The sequence below is a fragment of the Pongo pygmaeus genome, chromosome 9 (assembly GCF_028885625.2).
Source record: "Pongo pygmaeus isolate AG05252 chromosome 9, NHGRI_mPonPyg2-v2.0_pri, whole genome shotgun sequence".
In the NCBI taxonomy this organism is placed as follows: Eukaryota; Metazoa; Chordata; class Mammalia; order Primates; family Hominidae; genus Pongo; species Pongo pygmaeus.
The window spans coordinates 67,160,442-67,177,013 of record NC_072382.2 but is presented as its reverse complement, the minus strand read 5'-3'; the positions used below and the strand labels follow the sequence as shown (position 1 = coordinate 67,177,013).

Below are 16,572 nucleotides of genomic sequence, written 5' to 3'. Positions count from 1 at the left end.
TCAGATGCACCTTTCTAAACTCTTTTTCTGATTGCTTCACTCCCTGGCTCAAAAACCTCCCTGCCTTGCCTTCCTGCACTCCTCTCAGTTTCTCTGACTCAATATTCAGGCTTTAGCCTCCTTTTATGTATCTTTTTCATCCTTTCTCATGCTCTCTCAAGAGCCTATTTTTTTCCTGCTTCTCCTATAAATCTCTTCTGATTATTTCTTCCCCAGTGATCACATTCATTTCATCATTCGACCAACCCCCTGGCTTTTTCTCAGTGCCTCCTGCATATGAAACAGGGCAGGGTGAGATGAGGGATGTATGGGAAGCAAGTGCGAGGATCACAGGCCACATCAGAATCCTCTGAGCTCAGCCCACCTCTTTCCTCTTCTCAGTCCCCAATCCATGTCATCCCCAAATGCTGCTCATTTTTCCTCTTAAATATTTCTCTAACCCATTGCTGTTTCTCTACTCTATCTAGGACCTGCATGTTCTCAATATCTCATAGGCAACACATTCAAAAGCCCCCAGATTGGTCTTTCTGCCTCTAATTCTGCTCCCTCCAGTATAGTCAGAGAGATCTTTCTAGAATACACATATGACCTGGACACTTCCCAAGTAAATCCTCCAATGGCAACACGTCACCTAGAGATAAAGTTGAGGCTCCTTAGCAACATATCCAAGGTCTCCATGAGTTGGCCGTGCCCTCCCATTAGCCTAGTTGTCCACCACATCCTACCTGGCACTCCAGGTTTAGTGACACTGACATGTCAATAATCATCTGTGCACACCTTGCTCTTCCTCATTTCCCAAGGCTGTTCCTTGGGCTAAATACTCCTCCCCACTTAGCCATCATCTGTGCATCCTTCAAAACTCAGCGTGGGCTTTCTCTCTTTGGGGAAGGCATCTCTGCCCCTTCCCTGGAGGGTTAAGTGTGACCCAGTGGATAACATCTTATTTACCTAGGCCTCCTCAGCACTCCCCACAGAGTTGGTACATGGAGGGCTATGCATATGAGTGCAGCATGAGTAAGATGGTCCCAGGGCACAGGCTGTACCCAGGAGAGGTGAGGGCATTCACATTGAGAAGAATATAGACTCATGGCCGGGTGCAGTAGCTCATACCTGTAATCCCAGTAGGCCGAGGCAGGTGGATCACTTGAGGTCAGGCGTTTGAGATCAGCCTGGCCAACATGGTGAAATCCGTTTCTACTAAAAATACAAAAATTAGCCAGGCGTGGTGCCAGGCACCTGTAATCCCAGCTACTCAGGAGGCTGAGGCAGGAGAATCGCTTGAACCTGGGAGGCAGAGGTTGCAGTGAGCTGAGATCACGCCACTGAACTCCAGCCTGGGAGACAAGAGCAAGACTGTCTTCAGAAAAAAAAAAGAATAGACTCAAATCAGATCTGGATTTCAATCCTGCCTCTGCAACACTTACATGCTGGGTGACATTGTGGAAAATGCTCGTCATCCTGTGTCTCAGTTTCTTTATGTGTAAAAAGGGATGAGTTAATACAGACTTGGGATGAGGATTAAATTAGATGATATAGGTAAAGTACTTAGCACAGGGCTGAACACAGTGTAAGTGTTCAATACATGTCAACACTTTACTAAATTATGTTTTTAAAACTTTTTTAATTAAAAGAATTTCCTATTCGGTCTGTGTGTTAAATATTAGTCTAATACTGGTCTATAGTGCTAATACAGATTTTATATTTTCCTCAGTTTAAACAAGAAAGGAAATCTCTGCCTGATCATTTCCAAATCATTTCTCAATTTTGAAAGAATTCAGAATAGAATATCTGAGCCAGACACAGAGGCTCACGCCTTTAATCCCAGCTACTCAAAGGCTGAGGTGGGAGGATCACTTGAACCCAGGAGTTCAAGACCAGCCTGAGCAACATAGCAAGACCCCATCTCTAAAAAATGGAATAATAATAATTTTAAAGAAGAAGAAAATGCCCAGCTCCTTCCTGCCTTAGGCCCTTTGGATTTGCTGATCCTCCCCATCAGGGGGCTCCCCCGCACCCCACCGGGCCCCACCATGAGTGTGTTGCACGCCAGCTGCTTCCCCTCACTCAGGCCTTAGTGCTTGACCATTTGCTCCTAGTCACTCGCTCCGAGACCCTTCCCTGGCCACCCTATGGAGAGTAACCCTCCCTCCAATCCTCTCTGTTTTATTCTCTTCATAGCACTTAAGCTTTTGAAATCATCACTTTACTTTTTAATTTCTGTTTTCCTCTGTTACAATGTGAACTTCATGAAAATAGGCCCTTTGATTATTATGTTCTTATTGCCTCATCCCAAGCACACAGAGTGGACAGAAATGGTACTCAATTAATACTGCTGAATTAATTTTTCTCAGTTGCTGCAGATGAACAGCAGTAAGCTGTTACAAAAGGAATTAAATGTTCCTAGTCTCTCAAGAACCCAGGCACTAAAATACTTCCCAGTTTGCCAGTTGTCTGGATTGTTTCTTCTAAAAATCTCAGCAAGTTTTAAAAACAACCAAATACAGTATATATAATACATACATACATACATATATACACACACATGCATACACACACATATATATTATCCAGTGTATTTCTTAAATAATTTATCTTTTAGCTGGTATTATGAAAGTACAATAGCTAGACATCCATGTCATATAGTTAATTTTCTTTAGACATGAAGAACTTTATGAAGTACTATAGAGCTTAAGAAATTTGTTCCTTGGAGACTATAATCTTTTTTTTTTTTTTTTTTGCCATCTTGCTAAAATTGATCACAGATGGTACAAAGGTCACTTGGAGAGCAGGCTGTCCCCAAAGTCCCCAAATGCCAAATTAATGAAACTTTACTATATAAAATAACAATAAGAAAGAAAATATACAATTGGTCAGAAGTGATTATTTTCTCTGGTGTAAACTGGGACTTTAAAATTTATTTTTTAATGCTATTCAAAGGACAAACAGTTCAATGCAAAAATAGGCAAAGAATACACATGTTCTCAGAAGAAGGAATCCAAATGACCACAGGCATACGACAGCATGCTTAGTCTAACTAATAAAGAAAACCAAGTTAAAATGACTATTTTTTTGCTTACCAGATTTGCAAAAATGAAAAGGATCAATGATAAATAATCCATGTTAGCAAAGATGTAGGGCAATAAACACCCCAATGTTGGAAGCGACATGCATAGGTATGATCTTTTGGGAAAGTAATTTGGCAGTATCTATTAAAGCTTTAAATATGCAAGTTCTTTGAGTCGGCCATTGTACTTTTACAAGTCTATCCTTCAGAAATATTGGCCATGTGTACAAAGAATGATATTCACTGAGCACTGTTTGCAATAGAAAAATTAGCAATAACTTCTATGTTCACCAATAGGGGTAGGGCTAATCAATACTGGTGTCTTCAAACAAATACAGCCTGGGAAGCTATAAAAGAAATGAGGTCACTCCACTATCATGTTAGAGAGATGTTCTTGATCTAACTACAGTTTAAAAACAATACATAGCACTATTCAAATTGTATTGATATTTGTTTTTTATTTTGTTAAGATAGGCTCTTGGTCTGCCACCCAGGCTGCAGTGCAGTGACACAATCATAGCTCACTGCAGCCTCGGACTCCTGGACTCAGATGATCCTCCCGCCTTAGACTCCTGAGTAGTTGGGACTACAGGTGCTACCAACCAACGTAGTGAGACAGTCTCTCACTATGTTGCCCAAACTAGTATTGAACTCCCGGCCTGAAGTGATCCTCCCACTTCGGCCTCCCAAAGTGCTGGGATTACAGATGTGAGTCACTGCACCCAGCCTATTTAAAAAAAAAAAAATGTTTATTCATACGTAAACCTACAGTCGATTTTCAACACAGTAGCCAAAGTTATCTTTTGAAAACACGTCAGTTACTCCTCTGCTCAAAGCCCTCCACTGGCTTCCTTTCCCTCTGCTACTGCTCTGCCCTTGCTCTCCCTCCCTGCCTCTCTCAGCTCTCGTCCTTCTGGCCTTCCTTCAAGTACCTTGGGGTTTTCCTATTTGTTGTTCTCTTTGCCTGAAACTCTCTTCCCCCAGATATCTCCATAGCTTGCTTCTTGCTGTCCTTTGCGTCTCTGCCCAAATGACACTTTGCAATGAGGCCTTCCCTGACCACAGTCTACACTTTGGGGGAGTATGCTCCTCATCCCTCACCCCTCACCTTGGCCTGGCACTTTCCATTCCACTTCCCTGCAGCCCTGTTCTCCATATCCCTGTCGCCCTCTGCTACATGGTAGTAGTATCTTTCCTCATTTATTGGTTGGTTGTCTACCTTCTTCCTCTAAAATTGCAAACTCTGTGAGGGCTGAGATGTTTGCTTGTTTCTTTATTGCTGGATTCCTGATATCTAGAATGGTACCTGGCACACAGTTGGTGCTCAATAAATATTTATTGAATGAATATATAAAATGTCCTTTTTATATGTGCATAAAAACAGTTGTGGAAAAATAACACAGCAAACTATAACAGTGATTACTGCTGGGGAGTTGGATTAGGGAGCTGTGGAGAGAACTTTCATCTTTACTGTATACATTTCCGTGCCATTTGAAACAGGCACTACTTTCATAATTGAAAACTAAATTTAAAATATTTAAAAAGATAAACATAATGGTTCCATCTCTCCCCCTAGGAGAGATGGAAGTGACTCCATTTTTTTTTTTTTTGAGCTCTTTTCTGCAGATACTGAAAATCATTTCTAAAAGGAAGTATCCTAAGCTTGTCTCCACTGTCTGTACCATCCAGAGCTCAGAAAACATCAGCAAGCCTGGTCTTTATGAAGTCCTAACACCATCAAATAGACCAGGACTAGAAGACAGACAGACAGACAGACACACACACACACACACACACACACACACAGCCTTGCCTATGCCACATGCTGCCTGCTGGATAAAAAGCCTTTCTAATTAACACACCTGACACTTCTTTATACCCACTTCCTCCCTCAGCAGCAAAAAGGAATGTCACTGGTAACTCCTTGAGCTGTTTTCTCTGCATGGTAAAATCTTCAACATTGCTGTCAGACCTGGACCTGATTTGATGCCGTGAGGGCTACAAAATTCATCCAGTGTTTGAGGGAGCTCCTGAGACAAGACACATTGGCTCCCCTAGAAACAAATCAAACCTAATTTAGCATGACAAGCATCTCAGGGACACATTCACACACCACCACAGCTACACAAACCCTCTACCGAGTGTCTTTTTTTTTTTTTTTTTTTTTTGAGATGGAGTCTTGCTCTGTCGCCCAGGCTGGAGTGCAGTGGCAAGATCTCGGCTCACTGCAACCTCCAACTCCCTGGTTCATGGGATTCTCCTGCCTCAGCCTCCCAAGTAGCTGGGAGTATAGGCACATGCCACCATGCCCAGCTAATTTTTTTTATTTTCTAGTAGAGGCGGGGTTTCACCATGTTGGCCAGGATGGTCTCAGTCTCCTGACCTCGTGATCTGCCCACTTTGGCCTCCCAAAGTGCTGGGATTACAGGTGTGAGCCATCGTGCCTGGCCTCGAGTGTCTTTCGTAGGCTGTTGTGGTCATGAAGCCCCTGTTAAGTAACTCCGGCTCCTTATCCTTGGGCCTTTGCTCCCCAGGACCATACCCATGGTAGTATTAGTGATACCCTCACTGGGAGCCAGTCCATGGGGCCCTTGACACTAGGTTTACTTGACTTTTTAACTGGCCACAAAGACTCCCTGGCCAGTCCATGAGACCTCATCCCAACAGGATAGCAGATGGGGGAGGGGTGCAGTGTAACCCTGAGAGGCCAGGAGGGCCCTGACAGTTTCTGCAACTCATCCTGGAAAGTAGGGCAGCCACAGCCAACTCTCACCAGTATTTTAGTATGGAAACTGGAACTGTTAGAATTTTAAATGAGAACAGATCAACCAGCTGGGCTGTTTTTACTTTTTTCCCCTTTGTTTCTTTTTAAGAGAATCAGCTGGAATGAAAGTCAAGACTATCTGGAAACCAGCCCCTTGTAGACAGCTACACTTGGTTTTGCACTTGATTTTCACTAAGTTTTGGAAAAGCAACAAATCTGAGCTCTGGGCCTAAGGCTGACAATTCTCTGGAACAAGTGCCCCTGGATTCAGCTTTGCTTATTTAGAAATACAAATTCTTACTCGTTAGCTAAGCTTCATTGCTTGGGCCTCATGATTCTACTGATACTTAGGAAAAGGACATCAGTTTATCCTGGAGAAATCTAATTACTGAAATTCACCCTGCTTGGGACCAGAGCACAGGCTTTGCAATCAGAACATCAGCGTGATCTTGAGCAAGAGAACTTAATGCTGTAAGCTTCAGCTGTTAAATATAGGTAATAATACCTACCTGGGAAGGTTACTGTTAGGATTAATTGAGATAATGCAGACATGAGACTTACTGTTATGCTTGTGACAGATAAGAACTCAATAAATCATTATCATTATTACTATAAAGTGAGACCCCAATTTTTCCCATCTAAGACTTTTCAGATAAAATCTCCTATAATTGCCCAGAAGAGTCCCTTGTGACAGATCTCTAAACTGACCATCCTAGAACCTCGTGTCCTGGACCCTCTTGCTAGCTTTATCAGAGAGACAGAACTGATATTGCTCAAGTGCCAGGTCTCAAATTTAATTCTGAAACACCACCACCAACACAACCCATGCAATGGAACTGACACTATTAGGAGCCCTGGGCTGAGGCTCTGGGTCTCATAAGGCAGACAAGCAGCCCCCTAGCTTTGCCTCTGCACAGAACTATGGACAGGAGCTTATTCATTGCTATAGTTTGTCAAGCCAGAGGGAGACCATAAGAATAGCTTTGATGACAGAGTGTGGAGAAGGCTCGAGGGTGCCTTACCCCTGCAGCCCTGCCCCAGCCAGGGAAGACCGCCATCCCTCAGACCTGTAAAGGGCAACATCCCCTCTTCTCATCAACCTTGCCACTTCTTTCCTGTTCCTCAAGTCAACCAACATTTTAGTGCCCACCACAAGCCAGATACTATGCCAGGCGCTGAGGACAGGGAGGTGAATGAGATCAGTCTCACCCCAGGGAGCTCTGGGCCTAGCAGGGACGACAGACACAAATGCAACAGTTACTGAAACAGAAGCACTGCCCGGACTGTGCTCTAAAGTGAGCCCTGAGAAGGGAGGATGGGCCAGACTTGCTTTTGGTTACCCTGAGTGTTTATGGAGCCCAAGGCTGTTCTGTTAGCAAGAATGTCCCAGGCCACTCACCACATTGGTTTTCTACGTGACCCTGGCCCACTCCACAGGACTCTGCCTGGCGTTCAGGTGTTCTGGGAGGCTTTTTAGCCACGTCGAGGTTCATGCCTGAGAGCTGGAGGTGAAACTGCTCCCTGTGGACGGCCTTTCTGAGCGTGCGGATGGCTTTACGGAGTCGCTTCTCGGTTCGCTTTACGATGCAGCTCAGGTCACAAGAAGCTACAGAAACAAGAGGGACAGCAGTGCGGGAGGAGATCAGGCTGCAGCGTGTGACAATGGCCAGATCAACTGCAGGCCCTACCAGCACCCCGAGCTCCCTGTGGACCGAATGGGGAGAAACCTGGAGGGGGCACCTAGCAGGCTGGGCAGCATTTGATTCAAACAGAAATTTGTGGATCAAAATGGTGGCTTTGGGTTTTTATGAAGCAGAGAAAATCATCAGGTTCCAAACCAATTCAGTTTAGTTTCGGGGTGAAAAAAAACAGGAGATACTTCAGTGTTTGCATTATTTTTCCCCCAAGAATGATAAAAAGTGAAAGGCAAAGAAATAAGCAGCAAGCCATGAGAAGCCTGGCAATGCAGACTGTTTTCAAACCAACCTGTCACCTCCTTTTGGTTAGTTTCAAGCTCAAACTCAACAGTGATAAACATTTCCTTAGGGGCGCTTGGTCGGCCAGGGGCTCCTGGGACTTGCTTGCCAGAGCTGCATGTAAGGTTTACGTAGCGGAAGCTCTCTTTTACTGAGCTGTGCTTGTCTGTATGAAGAAACAAAATTATCGGAAGCCAAATCCTGGCAAAGCACTCAGCTGAACATTTGCTAGAGCTCAGTAAACATTTCATTAAAACAACTCTCAAGGGACTAAGTGATTCTCTCCAGATGCCAAGACACTGCAAACCCTTAACTTGGAGCACAACGACATTTTAATTTTGAAGACATTTTAATTTTGCCTTCTATACAACTTTACAATTTAGCTCTTGAAAATTCTTTTCACGAATAAATGGTAGATGTTTCCAACTGACTAGCCACATATGTGGAAGACAAGAACCAGGGGTTGTCTTGCATTCCTTACTGACGGTTTGCTAACATGTGCTTACATTCTCACAGTTAGTTTGCGTAAAGCTGGATGTGCCGAGCAGGGGCTGAGGCTTCAAATAACGAATGAGCACAAGAGTGGAAAGGAAACCAACTACTGCTTTCAGGCAAACTGACCTTCTAACCTGAAGGGAAAGCTGGAACACCCGTCAGCAGTGATGTCTCATTTTTAAATAACCAGGAGCAATAAATGGCACAAAGCATCAACAGAACCAAACAATATTGTGAAGGCATCTAGGATGAGAGTGGAAGTGTTGCATGACAGGGCTCTGCACATCCTTCTTCCTGACTTGGCTCTCTCCCCTCTCACCATGGTTTCCAGTGAATCTGTTAACCCTCACCAAAGAGCAGGTCCACGTATCATCCACTCCATGAACTTGTCTCTATTTCAAAATCTTTACTGAAATGAAGTATTACCTGTATCAGATTCTTCTTTAACATGACAAGGACATTCAAGCCATAGGTCAGCAGGGGTCACAGGAAGGAGGCAAATTTATTTCTTCTCTACATTTTTCCCCTAAAGATTTATCTTACTTTTTCAAAAGAGTAACTTCAAATCTTAAATTGAACAGATTCTCATTTTAAATCTTTTTCCCTTTCAATGTTTCCATATGTATTTTTTTAACTTTTCATTTTGAAATAAGTAGATTTATAGAAAAGTTGCTAAGATAGTATAGAGTTCCCACATAACCTTCACTCAGTCTCCCCTAACGTTAACATCATACATTTATCAAAACTAAGACATTAACACTAGTATAATCCCATTAAGTAAACTATAGGCCAAGTCTATTTTTATCATTGTATATATTTTATTTCATTTTATTGAGATAGGGTCTCTCTCTGTCGCCCAGGCTGGAGTGCAGTGGTGTCAACACAGCTCACTGCAGCCTCAACCTCCTGGGCTCAAGTGATCCGCCCGCCTTGGCCTCCTGAGTAGCTGGGACTACAGGCACGAACCACTAGGCCCGGCTAATTGTTTTATAGTTTTTGTAGAGATGGGGTTTTGTCATGTTGCCCAGGCTGCTCCCGAACTCCTGAACTCAAGCAATCTGCCTGCCTTGGCCTCCCAAAGTGCTGAGATCACAGGTATGAGGCACCACGACTGGTTCAAATCTACTTTTAAGCAATGGCCCCTCCCTCCACCCCTGAGGTTTAAAAGTATAAATGCTCACTATGGTTAATTTGGAAAATGCAGAAAAAAAATTAAAATTACCCATCATCCTCCCACTCAGATGTAACCACTACTAATGATATGGTGAGTTTTCTTTCTGTTTCTTCTACCACAGTTTTTCTTACACAATTTGGATTGTATTAGATATACAAAATGTTTCTCTCCTGCTTTACATCTCAGCATTATAACAAGACCATTTTCCTGCGTCATTAAACATTCTTGGAAAACATAGAATTAATAGCTGCATAATATTCCATCAAATGGAGGTACCAAGTGACTTAAAATTACTTACTTAAAAATAGGTAGTCAAAAGTGACTAGAGTGAGCTTTAGGTTTATTTGTCTGTGTGATTTGAGAGTAGATTGGGAAAAGAAGCCTCCCCAATACATGAATCCTGATCCTTTTTATTTTTAATTTCCAAAAGAATTCTATAAAATAATACTGGAAATGTGTGCTGGGAAAGAAAAAGGAATGTTAGATTCTGCCCTTCTCAATAAGGCCAGTTCTACTTGGATGGTTTTTGCTTTGCTGAAGCCAATGGGGTCACAGCTTCCAAAAACTAGACCCAGCAGGAAAGATGGATATCAGATCTTTGTTCATCAAAGTTATCCTTTCTGAGCCAAACCTTTTTTCATTTCTTTGGCTTATATTTCAAGCAAAATCTGAGATCTAGAAAATTTAACCCAATATGATCACAAATTGCTAATTCATCTGAAGCCCTTATTGACTTCTGTGAACTCGTGGGTTTCCCCAGAGCCTCACCAACTATACCATGCAAAGGAAGCCCCGAAGTGTGACCCCAGAACTACACAAGCTGCTAGGTTATGCTCTTCTTCCTCTTGAGATGAGTCCCTGGAAGTTCTGGATGGTTCAGTTCCATCTACAGTGTGCTTGGATCGGCTGGACAGCCCCTGGCCCCCATGGACTTCCAGCTCGGCTGGCTGCAGGCCCCTTCCCACATGCAGGCAAGCTCCCTACACCAACCATCTGATTCCATACCTGGTAGTGCTGGTCGCAGACCCTCGGGAAACAGCTCAGCCTTTTTCAAACTACACTTGCCTTCATTTAGCTTAAAGGTTACACTTGTCCTGATGGTGGCGACATCTTCAGAAAGAAACAAGTGAGAGATGTTATCTTCAGAGGCAAAGGAATGGAGACACCAGATGGGAAGCAGCAAGCTGTCCATTGGCGGCTCCCACCACATACAGCACACCCTGAGCCCCTCTCCTACCCTGAGGCCAAGAGTGGCTTAGATCATGGAGTGCCCATTGCCCTGGACTGGGGCCACCAGGAGCCTCCTAAAATTGCAGTTACCACCTCATGTGAAGAGCAAATCCAGTGTTCAAATATAACAGAGGCCAGCCTGGCCAACATGGTGAAACCCCATCTCTACTAAAAATACAAAAATTAGCCGGGCATGGTGGCACATGCCTGTAATCCCAGCTACTCGGGAGGCTGAGGCAGGAGAATTGCTTGAACCCAGGAGGTGGAGGTTGCAGTGAGCTGAGATTGCACCACTGCACTCTAGCCTAGGCAACAGAGTGAATGAGACTCCATTTCAAACAAACAAAAAAAAATTATCTCTATCTATCTATCTATCTATCTATCTATCTATCTATCTATCTATCTATCTATCTAAAACTGAGGGTCAAAAATAGCCTCCACGGTGAAATAAAACATGAAGTCATTTTTGTGCCTTCCTGAGAAAGAAGGCCAGAATCCCCCAGTTCAAATCTGGATAAGCCCGTTTGGCGAAATGGTGAAGGGCAGATTTTCCTAAACAAGCCTGTCGTGGGAGGACAGGGCTGAGGGAGCTGTTGTTCCAGACACAGATGGCACTCACTAAACATGGCTAGGCTCTGAGGTCTGAGAGGGAGTGAGGGTCCCACTTTGAGGGCCTGATGTGCAAAATTCTGTTCTCCTCCCAGGGTCAGTCAGTCTTAACCATACGGTAGGTTCTGGAGTCAATGCCCTATAGCTCTTTTAAGTTGTGGTGAGAACTTGAGCAAGTTACTTAATCTCCCTAAGCTTCAGTGTCCTCATCTGTAAAATAGGCATAATTATAGTACCTATATTACCAGGCTGTTGTAAGGATAAAATGAGATAATGCATTTAAAAAAAGGAAAATGTTTAGCTCCTTGCCTGGTACATAGTGATAACTGCATAGCTATTAGCTATTTGCTTGCCCACCCTTGGGGTGGCCCAAATCACCAAGGAACTGTCACTGAGGGATTTGGTGAAACAGACCATGATGTATGCCCTGGCTGAGTCCAAACGTGCATTGAAAGGGGCAGTGAAGGATAGTGCTTGAGACTCTGGACCCAGACTGCCTGGGTTCAAATCCCAGCTCCCCTATTTCTTATCTAAACCACTTTGAGTAAGTTATTTCACCTCTCTGAGCCTCAGTTTCTTCATCTGGTTAATGAGAATAATAGTAAAATTTCCCCAGAGGGTTGTAGTATGGCTTAAGTCAGTTAATACATGTACTATGGTAGCTGGCATATTTGAATTGCTCAGTCAACACATGCAAGCTGTACTGTCTTGCTTTGAGTCTCTAGCTTTGCTCATATATGTTATATGAACATCAGGATGTAATATGAACCTCATTCAGGTGTTCTGATGACATAATGACAAAGGCGTCTATATCCGGGAGGACACAGCCTCCTAAAAACCTTGGATTTCATTCTTCATCTTTTGACAAACAGGAAAGGGTTTGGGCCCCTTTCTCGGCACAGAATCCCTGCTGCCCCTGCTTTGCCTATTTCTATCCACACCATGTGCCCCAGGCACATTCCCTGGGCCTTTGAGGTGCTCTGGAGTACAGCCTGCTGGTCCTGGAGTTCTGTGGGCCTCTGCCCAGGATGATGACCCACCAGGGCTGACCACACCCTCCTAACACACAGTGGCCACGCAGTAAGTATCTGTTACATGGGAGAGTCACATTCCGGGCACCAGGACTGCAGGCAACAACACCCTGGAACATGCTCACAGCATCAAGGAAATTAAGAGAAAAAAAACAAAGCCAACGTCCAAGAACAGCACCCCATGAATGAAGCCCCTTGAACACAGTGAGCCCCCAGAGAGAACACGCAGATTTGGTAATTACCCCCAAAAGCAGAGTCATTTGATTTTTGTTGTTTGTTCCTGAGAGGAGAGGAAGAGCCGCAGGTGACAGAGTAGGCCCCTTGCAATCCTGACAGACAGAATGTGAATTGTCAAATGCATAAGCAAGGTCACAGGCTATGCTGGTAGCAGCTAAACTCTCCCCCCACCCCACTCCACATGGGCCACTAGAAAAATGCCCAGCATATGGGGTCTCAAAGCATGGACCTCTCAAAGCATGGTGGTCGGGGCATCTGGTGGAGGACCTGGAAGCCCTTTGAGGGAATCTAACACCTGGAGGCCAGAGAGGCCTGGCCCCAGCGTGAGGACCTGCCCCGGGAACTGGGCCCCACTCACCTGAAGAGAGGTGAATGCCAGAGTGACATCTGAGGAAGCACCCGTCTCCTCCACCACTCTTACCGCAGTGCAGGGACACACGGGGTGACACACTTGTGGGCAGGAGCCCCTTCACTTCTAGACAGGACAAAACAGACACTTACAGAAAGAGAAGGACATTTCCAAGTGTGACAAGGATGTTTGAGTCCCATGCACCAAAGGCCCCAAGAAAAGAAGGTAGAGCTGATGCCCGGCACAGAACATAGATGCTAGGCCTTATTCCCACCAAGGGAAAGGAGCCCCTGATACGCCATTTCTTCATGCAGAAAAGCAACCAGGAAAACAGAAGTGAGTTCCAACCTACACAGAAGCACAGAAGGAAACACCAAAGATCCTGCAAAGTATCTCCTGTTTTTGAACTATTTAAAGAACAGTTGCTGCAGCTGGTGGGGAAGTCAGTGGAGGGACGGTCAGGTGGGACGTGGGAGCACGCAGAACTGCACTGCCTCTGGGCCAGTGGCCAGCCTGCTGTCTGAGTCTGTGCCTCGGTTCCCCTTACCCACACAGTCTTTTTTATTCCAGTGGAGCTTGTACCCAGGGTGGCACTGGCATTCATAGCTGCCCACTGTGTTCACACAGACCTGCTGACAGCCTCCGTTGTTGACGCTGCACTCATTGGTGTCTGTGGAACAAAATACTCTCCTGTCATAGCAGCCTGTCACTGAATGGGCTGACATGGTCCCTCCCTTGAGGAAGGAGCAGCAGGGGAGTCACAAGGTTGAAACGCACTAACCAAAGGAAGATGCTGAATGCCATTAGCATGAGCGCTCGGCACCAGCTGACTGCACACCCCACTCCCCACCCAGCAAATTTCCTGGCAGGAGGCTCAATAGGGCCTTCTCAAGCTCCATTTTTTCTTTTTTTTTTTTTTGAGATGGAGTTTTGCTCCTGTCACTCAGGCTGGAGTGCAGTGGCACTATCTCGGCTCACTGCAACCTCCGCCTCCCAGCTTCAAGCAATTCTTCTGCCTCAGCCTCCCAAGCAGCTGGGATTACGGGCATGTGCCAACACGCCTGGCTAATTTTTGCATTTTTAGTAGAGATGGGGTTTCACCATCTTGGCCAGGCTGGTCTGGAACTCCTGGCCTCAGGTGATCCACCTGCCTTGGCCTCCCAAAGTGCTGGGATTACAGGTGTGGGCCACCACACCCAGCCTCAAGCTCCATTCTTGACCAATCCATTCCTCCATTAGCAACACTCAGAAGGATCCGTACTCTACTTTCAGATGTCCAAACTCAGACACTGCACAGACTTCTACTTTAAAACTCTACCATCCTTCTGAGCTGCCTAGCAAGGGAGGCAGACAGAACTGGGACTCCCTGTTTAACCATTTACATAGTTGAGGCACAGAGAAAGGGAAGTGACTACACTAATTCCCATCAACCTGAGACTGAGTCCAGGTCAAAAGGTGGCTCCACCTAAACCCAGACATACATCCATACTCAGGGTACATTTCCTCGAGGTTTCCTGATGGACTGGGAAGAGTATGTCTTTGGCCATGCCAAGGATGTGTTGAAAGGGAGAAGGGAGATAACTGTCAGTAGCATATCACTAGTGTGTGTGTATATATATATATATATATATATATATATATATTTTTTTTTTTTTTTTTTTCAGGTGGAGTTTCGCTCTTATTGCCCAGGCTGGAGTGCAATGGCGCAACCTCGGCTCACTGCAACCTCCACCTCCCGGGTTCAAGCAGTTTTCCTGCCTCAGCTCCCAAGTAGCTGGGATTACAGGCATGCGCCACCACGCCCGGCTAATCTTGTATTTTTAGTAGAGACGGGGTTTCTCCATGTTGGTTAGGCTGGTCTCGAACTCCCGACCTCAGGTGATCCGCCCACCTTGGCCTCCCAAAGTTCTGGGATTACAGCCGTGAGCCACCACGCCCAGTATATCCATTCTTCTAAAGCGCAAGACACAAGGACTGGGCAGGAAGTATTTAAGTCAGTGGTTCCCAAATCCTGTAGATCCTCAGGAAGATGACCTTGGAAGCCCTAGACATTCTGAATTGGAATCTGAACCTGTATTCTCAAAGATTGCTGGGTGAATCTGATGGCTGGGGGAGTGGAGTGGGAGTTAGTTGGTAACAAATCCAGTTTATGGCATAGCCTGCTTGACCATGAGGTTATGAGACATGAGAACATGTTGCAAAATGGGCACAGAGTGGAGAGAGAAACTTCATAGTTCTGCTTCCAGCTCAAAGACCTAGTTGTGGGACTCAAACCAAGGCTTTGCAGCCAGTTCCTATGCACAGCAGGGCTGTGGAATTGGTGGGTGCCCACCAAGCCTCTCTGAGGACTGTGACTTTACTATCTGCTGGGATGTTCCAACAGATAGGGTATCAGCTCCTGAGATACCCTTCCACTCTCTGAATACAGCCGCAAGTCAATCAAGTCGATAGAGAATTCACAGCTGGAAGAGCTCAGTTCTTCTCTCTGCTCCATTTCACACTTGGTGTGTTAAAGGGATACATGTGGGGAAATTTCCTTTAGCAGATCCTTCTCTCAAGTTGATGGACTCACCGCTATTGTTCAGGGACTGCAATGTACCTTTCATCCCCCAATGTAGGAAAGCAAACCTCAGGGGTAGGCCCTGCTCCTCTCCAGGCCCAGCCTCATTCCCCTCCCAACTTGACAGGGGCAGTCTGCTCACCTCCACAGTGGGTGAAGCCATACAAGGTGTACCCTCGGTTGCAAGCACAAGCAAATGTGCCAGGGTGGTTGATGCAGCTGTGGTCACAGGTCCTATCCAAAGAGCACTCATCCACATCTGTAATGGTCAAAGGGAGAGGGGAGCTGAAACCCACTCTGAGGGATGACTGAAGAATAGGTTTATGATAAATACCAGTTGCTGACCAACACCAAAAACAATACACACAGGGTAAAAGACATTATCTATCCATTCTCCTCCCTCACTTGTGTTAAAGAAAGTGTGGAGCAGCCCACAAGAAGTATACTGACTGCCGGGGCCCTCATTTCCACATGCTGCTGCAAACTGCACTTCCTCAAAGCTCAGTCGGTCTCTTTCACCCACGCGTACTTGCAGGGCTAATTTAAAATGTTTAAATGAAGCCAAATGAGATAACATACCTAAAAAGGGTTTTGTAAGCTACAGATGCTAGCTATGCATTTTTATTGTCATATAACTATTAGTAAAACAGCAATAGTAATTTATTAACTACGGCAAATTGAATGGAGAAAACACTTGGTTTGGAGGTAAATCTAGTTCCCATCCCTTTCTTATTTTCTCAGAATTAGTCTTCTGGCCCCAAAAGGACAGTTAATCCTAGGTTTTAATGCCCTCTGCACTGAAAGAATGCATTAATACTAATATCCTCAGTAATTTTCTCTTTGCAGACCCTGAAATGTGGTAGTTCAGCTCTACATTGGATCCTCTTGGCTGATGCCTTGGTTTTGCTCCTCCCCTATGTGCCAGTCCCATGTGTCTGCTAGCCTCCTGGTTCAGTGTGGAAGCCTCCTCGGCTGCAGCGGGGGTCATACACAGCAGCCTCAGGAGGCTGCATTTGTCCATCTCATCATCTCTTTTCCCTGGGTCTGGCCCTCAACCTCTTTCTTGTAGGCTGGAATTTGAGT

General features: G+C 45.1%; 1 protein-coding gene across 7 annotated transcripts in view; it reads right to left on the bottom strand.

Moving 5' to 3' along the window:
* Window positions 1–16,572, bottom strand: part of SCUBE2 (signal peptide, CUB domain and EGF like domain containing 2) — a 73,295-nt gene that overhangs the window by 21,853 nt on the left and 34,870 nt on the right. For 2 of the 7 annotated variants that reach the window (XM_054438382.2, XM_054438387.2), the window contains exons 10-16: window positions 15,632–15,748; window positions 13,477–13,599; window positions 12,939–13,055; window positions 12,586–12,672; window positions 10,479–10,583; window positions 7,815–7,970; window positions 7,228–7,434 (exon numbers count right to left, since the gene is read on the bottom strand). In XM_054438382.2, coding sequence (XP_054294357.1) covers window positions 7,228–7,434; window positions 7,815–7,970; window positions 10,479–10,583; window positions 12,586–12,672; window positions 12,939–13,055; window positions 13,477–13,599; window positions 15,632–15,748 — 912 coding nt within the window. The remainder of the gene's footprint in view (window positions 1–7,227; window positions 7,435–7,814; window positions 7,971–10,478; window positions 10,584–12,585; window positions 12,673–12,938; window positions 13,056–13,476; window positions 13,600–15,631; window positions 15,749–16,572) is intronic. The other 5 variants (XM_063671938.1, XM_054438389.2, XM_054438383.2 and 2 more) reach the window with 4 other exon arrangements.